General features: G+C 44.9%; 1 protein-coding gene across 3 annotated transcripts in view; it reads right to left on the bottom strand.

Annotated features, from left to right (window-relative positions):
- The window catches only part of KIF25 (kinesin family member 25), a 1016252-nt gene extending 989978 nt beyond the window's left edge, over positions 1-26274 (bottom strand). Inside the window, exons 1-2 of one of the 3 annotated variants that reach the window (XM_069607412.1) lie at positions 25984-26274; positions 3235-3431 (exon numbers count right to left, since the gene is read on the bottom strand). Coding sequence is in view for 2 of the 3 variants with exons in the window: in XM_069607411.1 (XP_069463512.1) it covers positions 25984-26055 (72 nt within the window). In the remaining variant the exon portion in view is untranslated. The remainder of the gene's footprint in view (positions 1-3234; positions 3432-25983) is intronic. The other 2 variants (XM_069607411.1, XM_069607410.1) reach the window with 2 other exon arrangements.
- Between the last annotated feature and the right edge of the window lie 237 nt (positions 26275-26511).

Raw genomic sequence — 26511 nt, forward strand, 5'->3', positions numbered from 1 at the left:
CAAATGAGACGAAGAAATAGCAACAAATACCATCCAGTGTAACGTCGAGAACTTCCAAAGACGCAGCTAGCCCAAAAGACCTTAGCTCAGAATCAGCCCATCCAATCTGGACACTTAAAATGATGTCCTTGAACACCAGGGGCTACACCCACCTCACAAAAGCAGGAGACATCAATTTAGGGGAATTTGACATCATAACCCTTCAAGAGACATGGCTTCTAGCTTCCCCTACAATTGACGGCTTCTCGGTTGCGGTTTCTCCAGCAAATAAAGGTCGCCTGGGCCGCCCCTCAGCTGGTCTTCTAGTGGCCGTTCTATCGGGGTCAGGCCTTTCAATCCAAAAAAAGCTTGCTGCCACCCAAATGCATCTGGCTGTATTAGTAAAGTGGGAGCGATTTGACGCTGAGACTCTTTCTATGACGACCTCTCTAATCACCATAATTACAACTTACTGGAATCCTCATGCAATCTCGGACAGTCTCTTCCTAACCACCATCGAATCCAAGATCAACGGCATTATGACCGAACAAAATGACCCACTCATAATACTAAGCGGGGACTTGAACACCAAATGCCCAAACGGACTGCCAAGAAGAAATCCATTACGTCTGACATGCCAGGTAGAATCTCGTGGCCAACTATGAAAATCACTCTTGGACTCTAGAAATCTCTACAACATCGAGCAGTATCTACCTCCGGCCTCCTATATTCCGACATGGGAAAGAGGGTCGCAAGCAGGGACAATTGATTACATCTTTGTATCGGAACCAATGCTGAGAAGGATCATATCCTTCGAGGTCATACGGGCCGAGGCAAGCGGCCATAATATTTAGAAAATCGTTTGGCCAACTGCAGGCGGTCGTAGACTTCAAATGCCTGAAAAAACCGAACTCAACAACCAAGGAAACCGTTTAAGACTTACGGCGGAACGAATCAAAGAGCTCTCAAATAATTGCGCAACAGACTGTCCACGGAAAGAAAGTGAGGCAATAAATCTAACCGACTATCAACCCTTGTTACTTCCGTACCACGCACCCAGGAAGTCAAAACCAAAAGGAAACCAATACCCACTCCATACCTACGATAAGGAGCTGGTAATGAGACGATGCAATCTGAGAAAACTGAAGAAATTGGCAAGAATTGCTGATTCAGATGGCCCAAAGAAAGCTTACTCGGACGAACAAAACTGTACAAATCCTGGTTAATATTTCACCGAGCTCTGCTCTATCAACATGATGCAGAGGAAATGCTGAGAAAGCTGGCAGATAAAAACTCAGGGGCATTCTGGCAACTGATTAGGAAATCCGGAGGCAAATCTAGTGCAACAGGGACAAACAGCATCTCAGAAGAAGCCTGGAAACTCCATTTCACCAAGATATTTCAGCTCCACAGGCAAACCAGGCTCACTATTAAGGCAGACCAAGAACCAACAATCTGGGAAGATTTCTCAAATGAAGAAGACATTGTGACGGCTATCAGGCGACTCAAATCTTCTAGAGCTCCTGGCCCGGATGGAATTACTAATATAGATCTAAAAAAAACATCCGGCAGAATGGGCGAGGTTCATCAGGCAGGTGTTCAAAAAATGCTGCCTCTCTAAAACGATTCCGAAATCCTGGTGCTCTGCTGTGATTGCCCCAATTTATAAAAAAGGGGACAGAACTGACCCGGGGAATTATCGCCCTATTGCACTTCTGGACACAATCGGCAAGTTATATGGATCATTTCTCTTAAGGAGATTCCAAGCCTGGGCAAAATCAGCCCCATGTCGAGACCCATTTCAAGCAGGGTTTATGAAAAACTCAGGAACAACAATCAATATCATGATATTAAGCGCCATAAAAAACAAATTGACGCCAGGACCTGGGAAAGTCCACCTGGCGTTTATAGACCTCAGCCAAGCATTTCGACCAAATAGATAGAGGTCTGTTATGGTCCAAACTGGAACAATGGAAATGCCAGAGACAACTTCTCGATCCGATAAAGGCTTTTCACAACATGACCTCTATGAGAGTAAAGCTAAATCAAATGGGCACACTGTCTGATGAAATTCCAACGTTCAGAGAGGTAAAACAGGGGTGCCTGTTGGCCCCGGCCCTGTTTATCTCGTTTCTTGGTGACTTTAGAGAAGATGCCTGTAGCATAAGATCCTTCCCTCCCAAAATAGGGGAGACATCTGTGACCCGCCTACTATATGCTAACGACATCATTCTTCTCGACCAGACCGAAATCGGCCTTCAAAGACAACTTGACAATCTGGCCAAATATATCTCAAAAAACAACCTAGAGATAAACAAAGGGAAAACAAAAATCCTGACCTTTGGACAACCCTAAAAAAAAAAAGAACTCTAAAACCTTCAGGTGGCACATCGAAAACTCAACCATTGAAGTGGTAAAGACCTTTAAATACTTGGGAGTGATGATAGACAGTTCAAAGGCAGATATATCGATGCAAAACCATCTGTGGGACAAGGTCCGAAAGCTCACTACTCAGGCCAAAATAATTGACAGGAAATATGGTCGTTTCTTGCTTCTACCAGCCATAAAATTCTACAAAGGGAAAGTAGTCTCGAGCTTGGCATACGGAGGAGAAGCAATGCCATCGATCCCTACGACAATATGGTCAAAACTGGAGGCCTATTTTTGGTGCAAAGTCCTTCAACGTCCCAATTCAACATCTATCTCAGCCATTCGAAGAGAATTGGGTACACTCTCCCTGAAAGCAGCCATCGAAGCAGGAGAAATGGCTTTGTTCAGGAAAATAATAATGCAGGATTTGCCTCCTTTGTACAACATAATCAAAACTGAAATGTCAGTAGGAGGTGGCAAGGCACTCGAAGGTTAGGCGGCCAAGCAGCAAGCCCTCCTGGACGACATTGGATGCTCTGAAGATGATCTGATTCGAAACTCCACAAAAGTTAAACAAAAAATGGACCAAGTGGACTGGATAGAGACATTAACATCGGCAGGAAAAAACAAACTTCTCACCCATCTAACTTTACTGCCCAAAAAACTACACTCAACCACTGAAGTCCTTAAAAGGTTCCCAGAAAAGCTCTAACATTCATCCTTTTGAGGTCACGTCTAAATTTACTTCCGACCAACGAAATAAGTGCCATTAGGGGGTAGTCGCAAACAAACCACTGCCGCCTATGTGAAATTGAATCTGAACCTGAATCGGTAAAACACCTCTTGCTGCACTGCCCTCAAACGATAAAATGGAGAAGAGCTTACCTCGGTCCACTGATTAAGTCCAGTATCCTGTATGAAGAAGTCGTCTGGTGGAATCGCCTCCTGAGTGGATCTAGGACATCATGGTCAATAGCGACGGCAAAAGTTCTAAAGGCAGCTCTAGAGCAATGTGTTTCGGAGCCAATCGTGATGACTGACTAGGCCCTGGTTAACCAAGGATCCTGAACTCAGTTCGAACACTAGAAAACAACAGAAAAGAAGCAAAATCCTCGAAATAAAAATTAGGAAAAACACATGGACAGACAGAATTTTAAGAATTTCTTCTTTTTGCAAAATCATTGATTTGATAAAGGCAAATAAAAAAATAAAACAATAAAAATAGTAGAGATGGGCTGGTGCTCAAAAAGCCGGTGTGCGCATGGAGGCCAGCAGAGAGTGGCAGCAAACCTGGTAATTTATTTATCTATTGTTCACTTGTTAGGCGCTTACTCAGGAAGCAAATACTGTACCTTTAGACTGTGCGATAACTTTGAGTGGTTTTGTGAGTCTGCAGTGGAAACATAGGATTTTCTTCTGTTGAGCTGTTATATTGTCAAACACATTTTTCTCCACAGTTTTATTATGCAGGTTTTTTTAATTTTTGGCAATTTTGTATTGTTTCCATACAATTTGCTGTTTCTCTCTCATATACACATTTTTTACACCACTGTGTGGTCATTAAGTTTTCTAAATTTTTTATTGGTTTACTACAATTGTACTCTTCTTAGTATTCATCTCTCATTCATCTCTCTGTTCCATTATTATTCATCTCTCTATTACCGATACGGTCACAATAAGGGTACCAGACATGCTGACAAAATTGAAATTACAACACATGGAGTCCAACATGGCGGCCGAGCAGGAAGGACGTGCGTGAGTGGAGCTCCGTCCCCCGGCTCGGGCGGCAACAGTAAAGGAAATATAAAAAAAAAAATATATATATATATAAAGGTCTTCTGTCCACAGCAGAGCACCAAAGGAGAGAAGGACATCAGAGTGCCTCTGGTGTTCAAAAGGACCGGGAACGCGCTCCGGTAAGATCCCAGCCCAGGAGGGAACAGGGCAGCACATATAACAGCCCCTCCACCCACAGAAGAGCATTGGTGCACTGAATATTCAACAAGAAATAAGAGGGGCAAGCCACAAACCATAGGGAGAATACACCCCCCCCCCCACACAAGAACATTGGGGAACAGGAGAACCGGGGGAGCTGAACAACCAGGAAATAATAGGGGCACACCTCATGCTGCAGAGAAGCGGAGGCCCACCAAAGACACAAACAAGAAGCAAATAAGGTTGTGGACCCCACCCCAAGCACAGAGTGTCGCAGAAAAGGCAGAATCACACATTGTGCAACAACCCCCGCCTCCCCGAACAACCCCACACAAAAAGGGAAATGAGCCCCTATGAGCAACGGGGTCATGGACAAACACCCAAGTGAACGTGGAAAGTCAGCACAAACACCACGGAGAACACCGGGGACAGTAAAGTAACGGTAGGCGCATACATGTCAAAATCCAGGGGTCGCCAAGCACAACACACTGTTAGGTCACCCTTCAGCCTGGCTAAACATAACCAACTGAGACTTCATCTATTGTTGTACATTCAGTTGGAATTTGTATTAAGTACCTGCACTACCTGTATTATCAATTGTCACAATAGGTGGTGGTTACTCACTGATTCCCAAAGCATGGGATTGTTTTTAGCTTTGGATGAATGCAATTGAATTGTTTACTCAGTTACACTAAGGTTTTTGTGAATATGAACTATCCTTAAATGTACTGAACCCCCCCCTTTTTTTCCAAAAAAAATCACTAAAAAAGAACAAATGCATAACTTTGAAATGCATTTACAGCAAAATAAATCATTTAAAAGCTGTACTTTTCATATCTATTGTTTGTCTGTACTTTTCAAACCTAATGAGCACCAATACAACTAGAATGTCTCTGCTAGTTTGTGACATAACAGAATAACTCTAGGCCTACCAGAATTAATAAGTAGACCCCAATTATCAAAGACGTCAGGGCACACCCCTTCTTGTACCATGGATTACTAGCCCATAGCTCTGACGCTCTCAGGGCTGTCCCTCCAGTTACTAATAAAGAACAACACACTACAGCAAACTAAAACAAGACCAGAACATGGTCCAACTCTGGGGAACAGATTCAGGGGCGACGAGCAAAGCAATCACGCAAAAGTCCAAGGAAAAAGCCCCAGTAGACCAGACGGAACAGACAGATATGGCCACAAAGGAGGATATGAAAATGTGGTTCAAAGAGCTCCAAGACCAGTTCATTTCCACCATGCAAGTACAATTTGAAGACATATAATAGACAAAAAATCAGGATGAAGAGATCCGACAGAAAACAGAGAACTTCTGTGTGTGTGTATTTATTTTGCATCAACACAGGAAGTTTCGGGTGACTAGACAATTTATTTTACAGTTCTTTCGATAAGCACGAAAGGTAAGTGAAATATAAACGGACAAGTTCGGTGATGGATAGTAGTAACACAGATAGGTGTCGGCCTCAGAATTATTGAGGTCAAAACTTCAATCGGATGCACATTTCCCACAGATGGAGGGGGTTTAACAACCCTATAAAGCAGGGAAACATGCGCCTGAGACTTGCATAGGTCCAAGGCATAGCTTACACATGGTGCACACAACAATATTGACATATAACATACACGAGGGGGGATGGTATAGTTGTGTCACAGGGATCGACACAGGGTGTGTTTCGGCCAAAAAAGGGGCTTGATTAGCGCCTGTCTTTGTGCTGGCCTTCGTCAGGAGAGGCACCTGTGGCTGTGCTGTCGGTTGAATCTGTGGATTTAAACAGACCTGTGAGGGTCTCGGGTATAGATTGACTAAGTACTAAAAGTATTCAATACAGGCAAAGTAGTGCCAAGGCGATACATCATGTGGTGTATCTGGAGAACAGCTGACCTACTGCTGTGGTAGCAGAAGGTTGCTGTTTAGGTAATCCTTAGAAAGTGCAGGATTGCCGGTGCATAAATGGCACTTGGTGAGTCGGCTGTCATTTTGTACGGGCCGATGTCTCTCAGGGTCCCGTGCGACTGGTATAGGCTAGGACTGATCCCATATCTGAGAGGGGACAGAATAAAAGGGTAATGGATCCCCAACTGAGCGTGATGGACAGAATACCGTTAGTGATGGTGGTCCAAAAGTGCTCATAGGTGCTGGGAAATCACGCCTACTGACTGTAGTGGGGGCCGTGTCCTCGAGGTATTAAGTGCACTATCAGTGCTGTTGTGTCCAGGATGGAACTCGGTACGTGATGGGTGGCCGAGATCAGCAGGTTGCTGAAGAACCTCCAGGGTGACAATGGTGCTCACGTGAGAGTAGAAAACCTCAGGGCCTCACTGCCAGCACGATAGTGGACACAGCATGTGCAAATGCCGTGCTGGGCAATCTAGTGCTATTGTGGGCTACGTGACGGTGCCTGGAAAAAAACGTTTATTGGAGTGGAGAGAACGTGGTGCATTAGTGTTGCGTCTAAAATGCTGCCCAGTCCTCTAGCCGAGGGCATAGAGCGAAAACGCAAAGTGCTCCTAACGGTAACTTACCGCAGTAATCTCGCAGGTGCTTAGCTGGACGAGGACCTCTGAACGCCGTGGTTGCTGTATGGAAAGGCGGAGTGGCTATGACTAAAATGCTAATCTATGGCTGGCAAAGAGCCAATTGGGAGGCACTGTGACACTGAGGCTAGACGCGGGAGCCAATCGCGTGGAGCTAGGCGTGATGTCCAATGGAGTGGAAAGAAGCATGGCCGCACAGGATGATGGGCAATGTAGTCCCTATGGGCCAAATCATGTTAACGCAGCGCTGTGTGCTCCAAGCTGTGGGGTGGGTCAACGTGTACCCGTCCGGTTTGGGCAGCATACTGGAGTGGTCAAGAAGTCTCCCACGGGGTCAAGGGGATGTGGCGCCCCTCTCGTGTTGTTATTTACAATCAAAGACATATAGAGACCTTTATCAAAGAACAAACTGAGACAGAATCCACCCGGTCTACACAGCTCTAGTGCACTAAATAGTTTGACCTGCTGGCAGCAAGTGGTGTTTGTCAGATCCTGTCTGGCCCTGGTCCCTCGCCGTGTGGATGCAGACACGCTGTGTTCATAGTGCTAGCGCATGGGCATGACGTGTTTATAGATGGTGGTTAATCTACGGGGCCCCTCGTATGGGTGGGTGTCTGTGTAGTGACATGCTGGAGGTGTTTGTGTCTCAGAAATGTTTCCATTTGACGGTTATGTTTAAGCCGTTCCGTACTGAGTCCAATTTGTGAACCCATTTTTGCTCAAGTCTTGTGAGGGCCAAGTTTATGTCGCCTGCACGTCGTTGTGGCTGGAGTTGCTGAACCACCGTCCAGGAGAATTGTTCGTGGGTATGTTTTTTCCTGATGAAATGTTCAACCAAAGGCTTGTCTTCAACTTGGTTCTTAATGCAGGACCTGTGCTCGTTAATCCTTTGTTTGATGGGTCTAATGGTTTTGCCTATGTATACCAAGTTACAGGGACACTTGATGGCGTAGATGACAAATCTACTTTCGCAATTCGTGTGGCTGTTTAATTTCCAGGTGAGATTGTTGTGGGTGAATGTTTTGCTGTTTGTGGTGAATCAGCAGACGACACATTGTCCACAGCTGAAGTGTCCCACCACTGGTGGGAGATTCCACAAAGTAGAAGCAGGTTTGGTAGGTTCCAGGAACGTGTGTACCAAAGAGTCTCTTAAATTTTTGTTCTTTTTGAATGCGAACAAAGGTTTTTTGGCTAGGCTGCCGTCATTTTTAATCAGATGCCAGTGCTTGTTAATAGTGTTTTTTATGAGATTGCTGACAGGGTTGTACGTAGTGACGCAGACAGTTCTGTTGATAGGATCTTTTTCTTTGGTGGTAAGACAGACCGAGCGGTCGGTATTGGCTGCTCTTTTTTTGGCAGTCCATATTGATTTCCTGGGATAGCCCCTTTGTCCAAGACGTGTTTGTAGTTGTTGAGCATGGAGGTTGAATTTCTCTATGTCAGAGCAATTCCTGCGTATTCGGAGGAATTGGCCATAGGGGAGATTGTACTTCAACCCTTGAGGGTGGTAACTTGTGAAATGAAGCAAGGTATTTCTATCCGTTGGTTTTCTGAAGAGTTCTGTTTTCAGCACTTCTCCGGACCGATAGATGTGTAGATCGAGGAAGTTGATGGCTTGGTAGTCCCACTCGATGGTGAACTTAATGTGGTTGTTCCGTGTGTTGAGCCATTGATGAAAAGCTAATAGTGCGTCTTTGCTTCCTTCCCAGATTAATAGTACGTCGTCGATGTAACGACGCCAGATCTTGATGTGTGATCTGTAGGGGTTGTCGTTGTGGTAGATATGGTCCTCTTCATACTGGTCCATGTACAGATTGACGACATCTGGTGCAAAAATAGCCCCCATGCTCACGCCTTTGATTTGTTGATACAGTTGTTGGCCGAATAAAAGCGAAGTTTTCACCCATTGCAATGCGGATGCATTCGAGTAGGAAATTCGTCGGTATGGTGGAAACGTCAGTTCTTTTTTCAAGGCAGATAGCCAGAGCTTGTAGACCTTCTAGCTGTGGGATGGAGGTGTATAATGCCTCGACATCCATGGTGACCAGTATGGAGTTGGTCGTGAGCTGTATTGTCTCTAAGATCTTGATAGTTTCTGTACTGTCCCTGAGGCAGGATGCCATCTTCCCAAAGAAGGGCTTCATGAAGAAATCTGTGTACAATGAAAGGGGTTCCAACAGTGAATCACATGCTGAGACGATAGGTCTGCCTGGTGGTTTGGTGGCGTGTTTGTGTATTTTGGGTAAAATGTAGAAGGCCGGAATCCTAGGGTGGGTCTTGTTTAAGAATGCCCGTTCTTCCTGGCAGATCCATCCCTCTTCTTCAGCGTGTTTAGTGAGATTGAGAATCTCTTCTTGCAGGCGTTGTGTCTCTGTTCAACATTTTGTAGGAGGTTTGATCGTTGAGGAGTCGTTAGCACTCCTGGTTGTAATCTGCGGTATTCATGATTACGATTCCTCCTCCCTTGTCTGCTGGTTTAATTGTTATGGTTGTGTCTTGGTTGAGGTCCCTCTGGGACTGTCTCTCCGCTTGTCTCAGGTTGTCTTGATAGAAATTTTTCTGTATCATGCCATCAGTGATAGTCTTCATGACGATTTTTTCAAATGTTTCAAATTCGCTCGGGATGGTGTGTGGCGGAGGCAAGAAGGTGGATTTAGGTTTGAATTCTGTCGTATTATCATTTGGTCTCTCTCCTACAAAATGTTGAACAGAGACCCGACACAATGCCTGCAAGAAGAGATTCTCAATCTCACTAAACACGCTGAAGAAGAGGGATGGATCTGCCAGGCAGAACGGGCATTCTTAAACAAGACCCACCCTAGGATTCCGGCCTTCTACATTTTACCCAAATTACACAAACACGCCACCAAACCACCAGGCAGACCTATCGTCTCAGCATGTGATTCACTGTTGGAACCCCTTTCATTGTACACAGATTTCTTCATGAAGCCCTTCATTGGGAAGATGGCATCCTACCTCAGGGACAGTACAGAAACTATCAAGATCTTAGAGACAATACAGCTCACAACCAACTCCATACTGGTCACCATGGATGTCGAGGCATTATACACCTCCATCCCACAGCTAGAAGGTCTACAAGCTCTGGCCATCTGCCTTGAAAAAAGAACTGACGTTTCCACCGTACCGACAAATTTCCTACTCAAATGCATCCGCATTGCAATGGGTGAAAACTTCTTTTTATTCGGCCAACAACTGTATCAACAAATCAAAGGCGTGAGCATGGGGGCTACTTTTGCACCAGATGTCGCCAATCTGTACATGGCCCAGTACGAAGAGGACCATATCTACCACAACCCCTACAAATCACACATCAAGATCTGGCGTCGTTACATCGACGACTTACTACTAATCTGGGAAGGAAGCAAAGACGCACTATTAGCTTTTCATCAATGGCTCAACACACGGAACAACCACATTAAGTTCACCATCGAGTGGGACTACCAAGCCATCAACTTCCTCGATCTACACATCTATCGGTCCGGAGAAGTGCTGAAAACAGAACTCTTCAGAAAACCAACGGATAGAAATACCTTGCTTCATTTCACAAGTTACCACCCTCAAGGGTTGAAGTACAATCTCCCCTATGGCCAATTCCTCCGAATACGCAGGAATTGCTCTGACATAGAGAAATTCAACCTCCAGCTCAACAACTACAAACACGTCTCGGACAAAGGGGCTATCCCAGGAAATCAATCAGGACCGCCAAAAAAAGAGCAGCCAATACCGACCGCTCGGTCTGTCTTACCACCAAAGAAAAAGATCCTATCAACAGAACTGTCTGCGTCACCACGTACAACCCTGTCAGCAATCTCATAAAAAACACTATTAACAAGCACTGGCATCTGATTAAAAACGACGGCAGCCTAGCCAAAAAACCTTTGTTCACATTCAAAAAGAACAAAAATTTAAGAGACTCTTTGGTACACACGTTCCTGGAACCTATCAAACCTGCTTCTACTTTGTGGAATCTCCCACCAGTGGTGGGACACTTCAGCTGTGGACAATGTGTCGCCTGCCGATTCACCATAAACAGCAAAACATTCACCCACAACAATCTCACCTGGAAATTAAACAGCCACACGAATTGCGAAAGTAGATTCGTCATCTACGCCATCAAGTGTCCCTGTAACTTGGTATACATAGGCAAAACCATTAGACCCATCAAACAAAGGATTAACGAGCACAGGTCCTGCATTAAGAACCAAGTTGAAGACAAGCCTTTGGTTGAACATTTCATCAGGAAAAAACATACCCACGAACAATTCTCCTGGACGGTGGTTCAGCAACTCCAGCCACAACGACGTGGAGGCGACATAAACTTGGCCCTCACAAGACTTGAGCAAAAATGGGTTCACAAATTGGACTCAGTACGGAACGGCTTAAACATAACCGTCGAATGGAAACATTTCTGAGACACAAACACCTCCAGCATGTCACTACGCAGACACCCACCCATACGAGGGGCCCCGTGGATTAACCACCATCTATAAACACGTCATGCCCATGCGCTAGCACTATGAACACAGCGTGTCTGCATCCACACGGCGAGGGACCAGGGCCAGACAGGATCTGGCAAACACCACTTGCTGCCAGCAGGTCCCACTATTTAGTGCACCAGAGCTGTGTAGACCGGGTGGATTCTGTCTCAGTGTGTTCTTTGATAAAGGTCTCTATATGTCTTTGATTGTAAATAACAACAGGAGAGGGGCGCCACATCCCCTTGACCCCGTGGGAGACTTCTTGTCCACTCCAGTATGCTGCCCAAACCGGACGGGTACACGTTGACCCACCCCACAGCTTGGAGCACACAGCGCTGCGTTAACATGATTTGGCCCATAGGGACTACATTGCCCATCATCCTGTGCGGCCATGCTTCTTTCCACTCCATTGGACATCACGCCTAGCTCCACGCGATTGGCTCCCGCGTCTAGCCTCAGTGTCACAGCGCCTCCCGATTGGCTCTTTGCCAGCCCTAGAAGAGCCTTTTAGTCACAGCCACTCCGCCTTTCCAAACAGCAACCACGGCGTTCAGAGGTCCTCGTCCAGCTAAGCACCTGCGAGATTACTGCGGTAAGTTACCGTTAGGAGCACTTTGCGTTTTCGCTCTATGCCCTCGGCTAGAGGACTGGGCAGCATTTTAGACGCAACACTAATGCACCACGTTCTCTCCACTCCAATAAACGTTTTTTTCCAGGCACCGTCACGTAGCCCACAATAGCACTAGATTGCCCAGCACGGCATTTGCACATGCTGTGTCCACCATCGTGCCGGCAGTGAGGCCCTGAGGTTTTCTACTCTCACGTGAGCACCATTGTCACCCTGGAGGTTCTTCAGCAACCTGCTGATCTCGGCCACCCATCACGTACCGAGTTCCATCCTGGACACAACAGCACTGATAGTGCACTTAATACCTAGAGGACACGGCCCCCACTACAGTCAGTAGGCGTGCCTTTCCCAGCACCTATGAGCACTTTTGGACCACCATCACTAACGGTATTCTGTCCATCACGCTCAGTTCGGGATCCATTACCCTTTTGTTCTGTCCCCTCTCAGATATGGGATCAGTCCTGGCCTATACCAGTCGCACGGGACCCTGAGAGACGTTGGCCCGTACAAAACGACAGCCGACTCACCAAGTGCCATTTATGCACCGGCAATCCTGCACTTTCTAAGGATTACCTAAACAGCAACCTTCTGCTACCACAGCAGTAGGTAAGCTGTTCTCCAGATACACCACATGATGTATCGCCTTGGCACTACTTTGCCTGTATTGAATACATTTAGTACTTAGTCAATCTATACCCGAGATCCTCACAGGTCTGTTTAAATCCACAGATTCAACGGACAGCACCGCCACAGGTGCCTCTCCTGACGAAGGCCAGCACAAATACAAGCACTAATCAAGCCCCTTTTTTGGCCGAAACACACCTTGTGTCGATCCCTGTGACACAACTATACCATCCCCCCTCGTGTATGTTATATGTAAATATTGTTGTGTGCACCATGTGTAAGCTATGCCTTGGACCTATGCAAGTCTCAGGTGCATGTTTCCCTGCTTTATAGGGTTGTTATACCCCCTCCATCTGTGGGAAATGTGCATCCGATTGAAGTTTTGACCTCAATAATTCTGAGGCCGACACCTATCTGTGTTACTACTATCCATCACCGACCTTGTCCTTTTATATTTCACTTACCTTTCGTGCTTATCGAAAGAACTGTAAAATAAATTGTCTAGTCACCCGAAACTTCCTGTGTTGATGCAAAATAAATACACACACACACAGAAGTTCTCTGTTTTCTGTCGGATCTCTTCATCCTGATTTTTTGTCTATTATACGTATACCCACCTGGGTAAATCAGGACCCCGCCAGGTGCCCTACAGTATGTACCCAATTTGAAGACATGAAAGGAGAAATGAAACAGGCGATCCAAGAAATGAAAACGGACATAGGAAACCTGGAAGAGAGAACGGACACCCTAGAGAAAAGTCCAGAACCAAGATGAAGAACTGATTCAATATGCGGAAGCCCAAGAACGATTGGCCAGACTGTCCCAAGAACTAGAAACCCAATGTGAGGACTTAGAAAATCGATCTAGAAGATCAAACATACGAATTAAAAATATGGCGGAAACGGTTGAAGACAAAGACCTCCATACGGCAGTACAGCAGGTATTCCAAAACATACTCTCAGATGACGGATTGGAGGAGATACAGATAGACAGAATACATAGAGTGGGCCCACGCAGAACGGGAGAACCAGGAGCCCGTCCAAGAGACGTCCTGGTAGCGATGACGCAATATACCCAAAAAGAACAAATATTGAGGAAAGCCAGAACCATAGACCACATTAGAATGACCGGGGAAATAATCCTCCTCTTTCAAGATTTGGCCCAATCCACACTCAGGAAACGCAGGGAGATGGCACAGATAACAAGACGCCTCACTGAAAAACAAATATGATACAAATGGACCTTCCCATTTGGACTCCTCTTCACGTGGGAGGGGACGCAACATCGCATCACCACCTGTGAGGAAGGCACCTGGATAATGAACTGTCAAGAGCAGGAGAAAGAACCAATGGAAACCAGAGAAAATAACCAAGGACGACAGGCCCCAAGAGGCTGGCAGACCGAAAACAAAAGATCTAGACGCCAAACACGACCCCCTGAAGTAAACTAACGCCGCTCAAACGAATAGGGGAAACGCAGGAATAATAAGAATGGAGGCATCACATACTGAAGGATATAAAAGGAAGGACCAAAGACCGCAACGTAAAAGCGGCAGAGCCGGGGACTTTTCGGAACCTACAAGGACTCACCAGTGGGGTTTAGGACCCCCCACGAAAAAAAAAAGTTATACCTGTGAGTTTAGAGGGCATGGAGCGAAGGAACACCCCAAGCAACCATAGGGCCCATGGCCCTCCTCAGGGAACAAATTAAAAGGAGGGGGAAAGGGAGGAAGGGGAAGGGAAGTTGTGGGACAGTTACAAGGGGGAAATGGGGGAACCACCGGCATATATGACATAGAGGCGAACCGACCTGACAGACAGGGGAAATTGAAGGAACCAAACATACAAAAGGAAAAATGGGGCTGAAGATTCTAACATACAACGTCAGAGGATTGAATTTCCCAGTCAAAAGGAAAAAGATAGAACACTATTTACATAAAGAGAAGTTCGATACAATAACGCTTCAAGAGACACACATACGGAAGAAAGGAAAAGGACAGACACGCCTAAAAGGATACAACCAGACCTTACAGGCAAATGACCCAGAAAAGAAAAAGGGGGTCATGATCGCATTTGCAAACCATCTCAACGTGCACATTAAAGACACACAATCCGATAAACAAGGACGGTACTTATTTGCGAAAATCCAGATCGAAAGCCGCATTCTGACGCTCGCAACGATATACGCCCCAAATACAGGCCAAGACGGATTCATCAGAGACACCATGAACAAACTAGAAAACTTCACAGAAGGGGAAATAAAACTAACGGGAGATTTCAATCTGGCATGGAACCCAAACGAAGATTGCTCAAATCTCAAACCCTCACAACAGGGGACCCCCGACACATTGCTAAAATGATGTATGGAGAAACTAGCCCTGGAAGATGTATGGCAGAGACTCAGAGGCTCCACCCCGGGATTCACATACCAATCACACGTGCACGGTACAAGCTCCAGAATTGACTACATCTGGGCCACGCCTGGCCTACTAGGGGAGATCCAGGACATGGAGAAGGGGACAATATCACTATCAGATCACGCGCCTCTGTGGATCACGCTCCCCAAACTACGCAAACATTCAGGCCTATGGAGATGGATGCTACCAAGAGAGGTTATACAAGACCCAGTCATGAGGGAAACAATCAGAGAGAAAATAACAGAATATTTTGAACAAAATAACATGCCAGAGTTGACAAAAACAGCGATATGGGAAGCATTCAAAGCGGTAATGCGGGGACAAATAATCGCACTAAAAGCACAGAAGGATAAGCAATCCCGGAAATGGGAAGAAGAGCTAGAAAATACCTTAGAAAAGATAAGAAAGGAAATGCAAAATAACCACTCACTAAAATTAAAGAGAACCTATCAACACGTGCAGAGCCAACTGGAAGCCATTAGAACAAAAAGAGCAGAAAACCAACTCCTACATCTGAAACACTGGTATGCAATGAAAGCAAACAAAGCGGACAGACTCCTGGCAAAGCAATTAAAAGGCAAACAACAAAACCAAACGGTAAAAGCACTAAAAGACAAATATGACCGGATTAAAACACAATCGAAAGACATAAAAGAAATCTTCACAGATTACTACCAAAAATTATATACATCGGACAAACCGAAAGAGGAAGAACAGATAACCTACCTGATATATATAACACTCCCAACCATAACACCAGAGGAGAAGCAACTATTAGATGAACCAATAACAACAGAGGAAGTAAGAAGGGTAATCAAGGAATTACCGAAAAACAAAGTCCCGGGACCGGATGGCTACACGGCTATCTTCTACAAAACGTATGCAAGCTCCCTATCTCCAATTCTAACAGATCTCTTTAACACATTCAAAGATACAGCCAACGTTACAGCCTCCATGAATGAAGCAAAAACATTAGTATTTCACAAGAAAGGAAAAGATCCGGAAAATCTGAGCTCATATCGCCCCATCGCGCTAATAAACCTACATGCCAAATTATACACAAATATTCTGGCCAACAGACTCTCACCACTACTCCCCAAACTGATACACCAGGCTCAATCCGGGTTCATCCCCAAGAGAACTACACACGACAACATCAGACACATCGCACACTTAATCGAGAAGTTGGGACACACCAACATCCCGGAGGCCATCCTGGCGATTGACGCGGAAAAGGCCTTCGACCGAGTGGAATGGACGATGCTGTTCACAGTTCTGGAGAAAATGTGCATGGGCAAGAATTACATAAAAATGATACGGGCCAACTACAACTCACCATCGGCCAGGATAGCGGTGAACAGAGATCTCACAGACAAATTCAGTATAGAAAGAGGCACAAAACAGGGATGTCCCCTCTCCCATTTACTATATGTAATCTTTCTGGAACCCCTATAGGAGAAATTCAGAGCAGCACCCGACATCCCAGGCATTGATATGGGAGGGATCTCACATAAAACAGCGGCATATGCAGACGACATGATGGTGGCCATGGCGGATCCGGTAAATACACTGCCCCCTCTTATACAAGAAATAGATAAATACGGCACCATATCCGATTGAAGATCAACAAGCAAAAATCGATGGTGATGGTCCTAGCAGGAGACAAACAAGAGATCCACAGGCGAGGGGAAGAACTACAGCTACGTGTAGAGGAGAAGTGGGTAAAATACCTCGGCATAACCATGAGAAACACCACAAAAGGCCTCTACGCAGAGAACTACCTGAAAATAATAGATCAAGTAAAAAGAGATCTGGAAAGATGGAACCCACTCTCAATAACATGGTGGGGCAGAATTACGGTCATCAAAATGACCATTCTACCCAAACTGCTATATTAATTCCAAGCCCTCCCCATACAAATCCCAACATCATTTTTCAAATCAATCACCAAAATAATCACCAAATATATATGGCAAGATAAAACCCAGAGGCTCTTAATCCAGGTACTAACAGTGCAAAAGGCGGCGGGAGGAATGGCACTCCCTCACTTCCGGAAATATTATGAGGCAGCGCAGCTATGGGTGTTGAAGGAATGGATCCCAAACACATCAGACAAACTTTGGGAAGCACAGGACAGGGCAGTGACGAGGACAAATATGCGCCAGCTACTCTGGATAGCTCCTGAAAATAGACACCAAAAAGTTCAAATTAGTGAGATCATGAGTGCAACCTTAGAAGTATGGAACAAAGCAACCAAGATTGGAACACTGACCACAGACCCGGCCCCATTTATGCCCCTATTCGATAACACTGATTTCCAACCGGGTACAGAGAAAGGTGCATACCACAAATGGATAGAAGCAATAGAAGCAAACTGTACTAAAGTGGGAGACATGTTTCAAGATCAACAAATTAGGACCTATACAGAATGCCGGGACCTTCTAGGCCTTACGGAAAAGGACAGATTTAAATACGAACAACTACATCACTGGCTCTCGACCCCAAGAATAATACAGGCGCCAACAAGAATCCGGACGCTTTTCGAGACATATATCATTACGCGAACAGAAGATAAGAAATTCATCTCAACAATGTACAGATTCATAAACACACAGACAGAAGAAACAAAGTGGCTATACATGAAGAAATGGGAAATGACCTTAGGGAAAGAGATCACGAAAGAACAATGGACGTATCTCTGGCAAATAATACCTAAATGGACACAGGCGATACAGACAAGCGAGGCGTGGACAAAAATAATGATACAATGGCACTACACTCCGGAGAGACTTCACAGAATGTTCCACACGACCTCAAACAAATGCTGGAGATTTGGAGACACATATGGTGGGACTGCCCAGTGATTCAAGACTTCTGGTCGGAGGTAGATCTCAAATGCAGGAAATGTTTAAGGGAGCAGAAGACCTAGGGGAAGAGATATGGATGTGCGGCATGTGGGATCCCAAAGTCAGGACAATGACCAAAACACAGAAGAGAAACTTTAAGGGTCTCCTAACAGCAGCATGGTTAGCAATTGCTCAAAACTGGAAACAGGCAACAACCCCATCCAACCTAGAATGGCTACAGAGGGTCGGGTCGTTTGTAGCGATGGAGAAAATCACATACAATATACAAGGGGCACACCAAAAATGTACAACGGACTGGGGAATAGTAATAGAATACTTGCAGAGTGACTATATGCTACAATGGTGTTCTCATAGAATACCAATATTAGATATGTTTAGGGGTTGAGACAAAGACTGTAAGGGTGAAAAAAGGGAGACAACGTAGAAGCCGGTGGGAGGGGGAGAGGAGAGGGAGGGGAGGGTGAAGGACTATGTTAAAAGTCCCAATGTTAATGTTTATGAAAATGTGAATAAAAATACCTTTTAAAAAAAATAAATTACAACACATTATAGTTGTGGACTCGCCCAAAGAAAAAAGCTGCATACCAGTGTATGCAAAAAAAAAAAAAAAAAAAAGGAAGCAAATACGGTTTCAAAGCGCCAACAGGGCAACAGGGAGGGGACAGGGGATGAAAGACAAAGTCATTACAACAATGTTAAATAATTAAATACAACAGGAGAAGAGACAATGGGGAGGGAAAGACGGACCTACTATGCCTTGTGAGTGTTCAGAACGTTCAAGTGCAGGGGGAGAGGGGTATTGGATAGGTGATGTAGTGCTCATGGAGAGCAGCAGGAAAAGTGCTTTGAAGAAAGGTAAGTGCAATCTCCAGTGGTGCAGGGTGAGCCGAGGAAAGTGCAGGGGATAGAAAGCAGCTGGGATGAAAGACGTGGGAGGTCAGGGCCCCTAGGATGCATAAGGGCCCTGCACACCAATCAAGCTACTGTGTGATCAGCAGTGGAGAGACGGCGTGAAGAGGTAAAGAGGAAGGTCTTGAGGTTTTTCTGGAACGTAAGGAGTTCCTGCTCAAGACGAAGTGGGAGGCTGTTCCAAAGAAGGGAGCCCGCTGAGGAAAGTGACTGATCACCTGCTCTCTGTTTCGCAAACCGCTTCACACGCAAGGAATTGGTGCCAGGGGAACACAGGTGTCTAGAGGGGATGGATTTGGTCAGAAAGAGTTGCAGATAGAGTGATCCCCGGCCACAGATAGCCTTGTGGATGAAGCAGGGGGATTTTAATTTAATCCATGCTGTGATTGGGAGCCAGTGAAGACTTTGTAGGGCAGGAGATTTGCGGTCCTTGAGCATGAGGCCAAGGATAAGTCTCGCTGCCCTATTCTGGATTAGCTAGAGGGGTTGCAGAGTAGACGAAGGTAGATTAAGGTGGAGGCTATTGCAATAGTCAAGCCTAGAGGGAACCAGAGCCCGGGTAATATCGAGTCTCTGGGCGAAGGTGAGGCAAGGTAGAATTCCTTTCAGATGGAAAAGCTGAAAGTGGGCAGGAAGGACTGTCATGGAGGCTGGTAACTCGGTGTAATGGGGCACAGCTATATTTGTATAGCAGTAATTTATTGACATTGAGTAGGAGTTACTTAATGTTGGACTGTAGTTTGGGAGTGGCGCGCATGACCAGCGAAGCGGGGAGGGCGCATTTTAGTGTTTCTCCCTGGGCACCAAATGGACTAGAAACTGCCCTGCGTACAAGAGGGGTGGTGTTCGCCCTCTGAAAAAAGTGTGCCAACGCTGCCCACCCGCACGTTCCCTCGACAAACCACACTCGACATCCATTGAATTATTTTATGTTTTACCCTACAGAAACAATTCTAATTGGTCGTTTTGGTCATCTCCAACATTGTGATGTTAAATGAACAATTTCGTCTCATTATTTTGAAAAAATATCTTGGACGTTGGGGGGACTTTCTCTAACTCACGTAAGATTGTTCCAGCTCCCTCACTACACTTGCACTAATTCAGGGGGCATATTAACACATCTTCAAAAGAAAGCGCAAGTAGCCACTGACATTGACTCGTTTAGAAAGTGGCCCCACACCACTGTGGCAGCAAAAGCTGCTGTCACAAGGGTCTGCAACATTTGGCTCTCCAGATGTTTCGGACGTTTTATAGTCATAATGTCGAAAACAAAAATGTCGAAAGTCATAATGTAGAAAAAAAATCTCGAAAAAAAAAGTCCCCCCAACTCTCCTTTTTTTTAGTTTTTTTGTATTTTACCCATTTTTTATACTTACCAAACCCAAAAAATACATATAAATAAAAAAATAATAGATTCGACTTTTTTTTTCTACATTTTTTTTCCGACATTTTTGTCATTAGACATTTTTTTTCCGACATTTTGACTGACCACCGTTTCGGACTACAATTCCAATGATATCTGGCTACTGACAATGCTGGTTAGTGATAATGGGAGTTGTAGGCCAAAACATCTGGAGAGCCAAAGGTTGCAGACCCCTGAGGGTCCATGTCAACCCAAGTGTAAACGTCGAGGCACAGAACACTTTCTTCTATATTTTTTAGAAAGTACAGCACTGGGCTGCTGTTTTTGGGTGTAGCAAGGTATGGCAGCTAGCTGATACAAGAGGAGGACAAGAAGCCTAACCCTGTTACACAGATTGGGTCGCACAACTACCAATCGATCCACTCACACTTCTGCACAAGTATCCATCTACTCTGTCAATGACACATGACATCAAATAAAAGGGATGTCTTCGTTGGGGAGGCAGGGTAGAGGATTGGGCAATATGATAACAATGTCATCACTAAGAAGCTCCTAGTGCATCCATCAGGCTTAGTTTCTTTTTATTTATTTGTATTTGGTTTTCGAGAAAACTTTACAAAGCGAAAAGAAAAGTATACACTTTACAAAGTTCAGACTTGATAGGAGAGTGCAACACTGATAGTAGCTCAAAAGAAAAAAAAAGGTTAGCTCCATTAATAGAAGTAAGATTTTTAAACAAAAGGGGCAAACATAAAACACAACCCAAGCAGACCATATATATTGTAGATCACAGATTACATCGATTAAGATCATCTAAAATAAAGTTGCTGCAATACAATTCATCATACAGTTTAAACAAGGTCATAAAAAAAACCTAATTTAAAAATTCCAAATTTTGTCGGCAACAAATTAATTCAGTTAAGAGCATTCTTTTGCAGTAAATTCATAGTTTTGCCATTCCCGCTCCGCGCCTCCACATGGCTGGAGGCTTCCCTCGTCCCTCGCCGGAGACGCAGGTACGCTTTTTTTTTTTAAACTTTTTTTTTTTATTCCCGTCCCACTGCCGCCCTCCCAACCCCACTTACCTTCTTTTTTTATCCTTTTTCGGGAGCGTACACGCTGGGAACACTTGTGTTCCCAGCGTGTCTGCTCCTGATGGCCGCCATTGAAAGGGAAAACTGACTCCATTTTCCCTTTCCATGGCGGCCATTTTCTTGATCTTTTTTTTTTTTTTCTGTCCCGAAACGCCGCAGCGTTTTGGGGCATAAAAAAATGCTTTTAGTGCCCCGGTCACGCACATAATGCAGGCCGGGGTACTGTTAGCAATATGAACCTCGCAGCGGGGGCATTAATGCCCCCGCCACTCGGGTCATATTGCTTAAATAATATAAAATAGCCGGCATAGGCTAACCAAGGCCCTTTACATCGCCCCACTTCAGGAGTTATCAAACCAACCTCAGAGAGATTGTCCCCAACATCAGACAAAGTTTAAAAAGACAGAGCTAAAACGCATCCTTGCCTTAATCCTCCAAAGGATCGAATATACTTGGATAGGTCGCCTCCTTTATTCAATCGGACACAAATCCCTGCATTTTCATAGAGTACAGTATTAGCCTCAAAAGACCCCTCAGCCAACTTCTTCCACAATCTATTTCGGTCAACCTTATCGAAGCCCGCCGAGAGGTCAATCGAAGCCACATATGTAGAACGAGTAAGATCGGGCCATGCAGTGTCTTGGATCGGCCTCACAATTAAACCATTACTATTAGTGGCATACCCTCGACGGAATGAAGCCTGAAGTTTATTTAACCACTGCGTGGTCTTTGCCCAGTTTTCCAAGTGCCACAGTAAGAGTGAGGCAAAGATCTTACAGTCCGCGTTGATGAGAGAAATAGGCCTGTTGTTTTTGGCATCGTATCTGGAACCTCGCTTAAATATCGGGGGGACATTGGCAGTATTCCACGATTCTGGAAACAGCCCCGAATTGTAGATGCTCCCAAAGAGCACCACCAGGGCCTTTGGCCTGTTGGAATTGTCTGCTTTCAAGGTGTTATTTGTGAGACAGTTCGGCCACAGGGCTTTGAATTTTTTGCAACAAATCCCGAATAGCCTCGATCTCCAGTTCAAGATCCCAAGAGATATCAAAGCTATTATTCCCGACGAAAGCTTTATTCTCTATTTGCCCTCTCTCAGACCCACAGAGGTCTACAAAGAACCTAAACCATTGATCTTCCAAGACCACATTCAGCTGGGATAATTGGGAAGCGGACTCTAAGTTGTTAATCAGAGCCCAAAAAGCACACACATTGCTTTTCACCAGAATACGCAATTGGACCTGCTTAGATTTACAGTAGTTTCTGTACTTTAGTTTTAAACAAGATTGAATAATCTGCTGATCAGCAGACTGAGCCTTAATTTCCCTTATTTATTTCTACGCATTTTCCTCTTAACCAGTGCCAATTCTTCGTAAAAAATGTGCGTATTACTTACAGCTTTTTTATGGCCATATTTGGAGTCAGTTTTCACTCTAGAAACCATTTCTTTCATAAAAATACCAAAGTTCTAAGCATTAAAAACCTCTAATTTCCATTCCAAGTGAGTCTGTTGCATAATGAAGTCCAATTCAGAATTCAAGATCTTGATATTAGGATCAGACCGCCTGATGGCATTACCAGCACAATTTGGTATAATGTTCTGCATTTGGAGCACCTCCCTGTGGGTAATAAGTACATCACATTTTGCTTCAAGAGTGGAGTGGTCGCTACAAGAATTTTTTGCGACCTTAAAATCCTAACAGCTATTTAGCAGAAAAGAATCTACAAAGATATAGTGCAAAGTCGATGAGCTATTACCTCTGTGTCATGTCAATTGGTTCATTTCGGCCCGCCGGATGTATCTATTTATAGCGAAAAGGCCTAAAGCATCTATGGTCAAAGACCAGGATATACCCGCTTGAGATTTTAAATCATTGGGTACCATATCATGTGTCAATTCCACCACTTCACATTAGGTAAAAAAAACAGAGTTATAATCTCCTGTAATAATAATTCTGCCATTTGGGGTTTTAATTAGCCAAGCTTGTACGAAATCAGAGATATTTGTTAGGAAGTTCTTCAAATCGGAAACTCCCTTGGGCCTACATTCAACATTAACAGGCCCAATTTCGAATAGAGAGATGTTACTGAAATTGCCATGACCCCAAAAGGCACGTTAGAGAGGGGGAACAACCCTCATACCTACTACAGAGTGGACCGCAATCAACAACCCCCCAGAAGCTCTACCGACCTTGCTTGATTTCGCTGGTTGAATAAATACTTGATAACCATCTAACACTGGTGGTTCAACTAACCATGTCTCCTGTAGGATAATGGAATTTTCTTCCTTTAGAACCTGCATTGTTTCTTGATTAGTAAACAAATGTTGACTTTCCCTTGAATTCCAAGATATAATATGCATTTTTAGAACACACTTCTGAGGGGACTCACTCCGTAAATAACTACGGGACAGCTTTTCTCCACAAGGTTGATGTAACAAGGTTGGTGTAATTGATGCCCAATCTGTCTAATTGGAATTTAAGTGGTCATTACAGTTAATAATGTGTCTAATTCCCGGAGTCCCTGAGTTTATCACTATTTTAAGACCACCCCCCGAAGAGTGCTTGTTGCAACTGTCCTCATGGGTATGTACATGCAAAATATCAAAACCCAATAGTCTCAGAGCTTCACTCTTTCGGAGAAAACAAGCTCTTTCAACAGATTGGATCTAAAGTAAAGAATAGAGCAATCATTTTAACTCCGGTCTGGGAATGCGACCAGTTCCACGTCCGCAGAAGTTAATAGGCCCACGGATGGAATTTAAGTAAAAGTCCTATTCAAGCCGACTGGCACCTCCGGGCACAAAACACTGGCTATTTTGTGTTTGAGCTGGTTATTATATTGGCCAAAGGAACTATTTTCAAGGGGAGCGGTGTAGTTTCTGTTCCACAAATGTATTACTACAAACATCCAACCCAACATCGAGCTCCCTTGCATGCCGCAATATACTATATGGTTTAGATTGGCAAGGAGCAACCCAGCCGAGTAAGAAGCGTTTGGCTTCCTTGGGTCAGCTAACCCCCGAACTAAGCGTAGCATACATGACAGAAGATAAGTTCACAGAGCAGTTATTATTTTGGTTAATATTAGTGTCTATTACAGTTAGGCCGCCCCAGGGCCAAATTAAGAGCCTTAGAAGACATTTTCCCAGCAGGGAGATACAATTTAGATAGCATATTCCCTTGGTTAGAAGAAAGTACAACTGGTTGGATATTAATATCTCTCTGCCTCGGGTGGCGAGCTGTTTTACATCCTTCATGAATAGTAATCGTGAATGACGCCTGGTCACTCAAGATAGTATTAGCCGAAGCGCACATAGGGCCTGTCGCAAAATCGTCCCTATTAGTTGTTGTTAGTACTTGTAAGTGGGGAGAGTTAACATTTTCAGTCAAGTTGTTAGGCCTCGCTGTGGCTCCCTGATTACCAATGGGCAGACAGCACCCCATTTAATCAGAATGAATCCCCACATCTTGCTTGGGGCAGATTTTACTCAGGTTATCCTCCCAAAGACCCATCCTGAAGCCAGGTCTTGGAGATACCTTCATAGTCTGGGTTGAGAAGTCCTTAAGGGAAGGTTTGTGAGGAGTCACCAGCACCATCCCAGGTTCTTCAATCAGTGGTGGCATAACCAGATGGCGTGGATTTTTATTACCTCCCTTCTTATTTAAAGACGCAATTAGGGCAGAGGTACGTATGCGTTTCCCCACATGTGGTAGTCGTTTACTGGCCTTTTTATTGTTTTTTTATATTGTTACATCTAAGGGGTGTACGGTTAGTATCCAACTCAGTATCAACCAACCGCCTGTTCTGGACAGACTAGAAGGATAATAACTCAACCGCCTGGCATATGTCGCTGTCCTTATTCCATAGACTTACTTCATTATTAATGGGGTTCTTAGGTAGGCTAGTTGTTAAATGCTCATTGAGGCTGGTTTGGAGAGGGTTTGGGGGTATTTCCACAGAAGCATCACTAATGATGATCGGATTAACACCTTCTGCACCCTCTGTAAGGCTTCCCCGACAGTACCTCCCCACTTGCCACACATTATCGGCCATGGACCTACATAGGGCCCCCAGACCCAAAACCTGTAATTTGGCATTAACCTAATTTAGAATGTTATTATGTGCTTTTAGTTCGTGCCAGATGTTATCGTACACCTTCACAAAGGAACTTAGCGCCATATCCATCAGGTTTATAAACAATGGAGATATATAGTTTTTGGAAGCAAACTTCTTGGACAGGGGAGAAGAAAGGTGGGGGGTTGGCTGCGAATTTTGTCTCCACAGAGCATAATCAAACAGCTAAAGGCAAGGAAATCTGTGGCAGCTGAGAAGTATTGTAAACAACAGAAATGAGGAGCATTATGACCTTTCAGCGAATCGCTTTCCTTCATATTTATGCGAGCATTCAAGCATCAACTTGGGAAAGCTCCAAGGTTACCAGAAAACATCGGGTCTCTCTCCTTGGAGATGAAGGCCCAGCTCTGAGCTTTAATGTATCCACCTGTTGCATTTGGGCGCTGCAGTCCCGGTTCCCTTCTCTTTTCAAGAGAAGGGAACCGGGACTGCAAAATAAAAGCAAAGCCAGGGCTGGAAAATAATGCTTCAATGGCATGGCATTATCTGATAACTGTAGGTGACTGCAATATATCGTTGGACTTGTTTTAAAATATTATGTTGGCTATTCAAGCGAACGACATAGCCGGGGCGTGGGATATGGAGAGGGGGGCCGAGGGTAGCTTCGTTACTTACCCGCAGTTTGTGCTCCAGTTGCTCTATTCGCCGTTCAGACAACGAGGTCACATTTAGCTTCCCAGGCGACATCCTGCGGCCTCAGTTCCCCACGCGCACAGTGGCCCTGAGGAAAAAGCGAAGCGCCCCAATCTTACACACGTCACTCGCCGAGCAGCCGGTAACCCCTGCCCCTCTCTGGTGCCTTCTCCAATCAGAAGAGCACCAGACAGACACACCAGGGCAAGCAGCAGGCGCTAAACGGATCACCGAGCTCTAATCCCTCCATAGACACGCTGCGCACCATTTTGGATGTTATCCTCCACGACACCTGTCAACGGTGTTAGGCGCAGACACACTGCACCGGACTCATGCGGATTTATATTCTCCAACAATATCCCTCGAGCGGTATAATGTTTCACTCCTCTTGTATTCCCCAACTCACGAGACAGTTTCTGTTTTCAGGCTAGAAATATTTGCTAGGGCTAAAACGAAACACACGCGTTAACCAATCAAAAAGCCTCGTGTTGTCATAGCAGCTCAATGGAA

The sequence above is a fragment of the Ambystoma mexicanum genome, chromosome 4q, assembly GCF_040938575.1.
Source record: "Ambystoma mexicanum isolate Mex_15411 chromosome 4q, UKY_AmexF1_1, whole genome shotgun sequence".
Lineage (NCBI taxonomy): Eukaryota > Metazoa > Chordata > Amphibia > Caudata > Ambystomatidae > Ambystoma > Ambystoma mexicanum.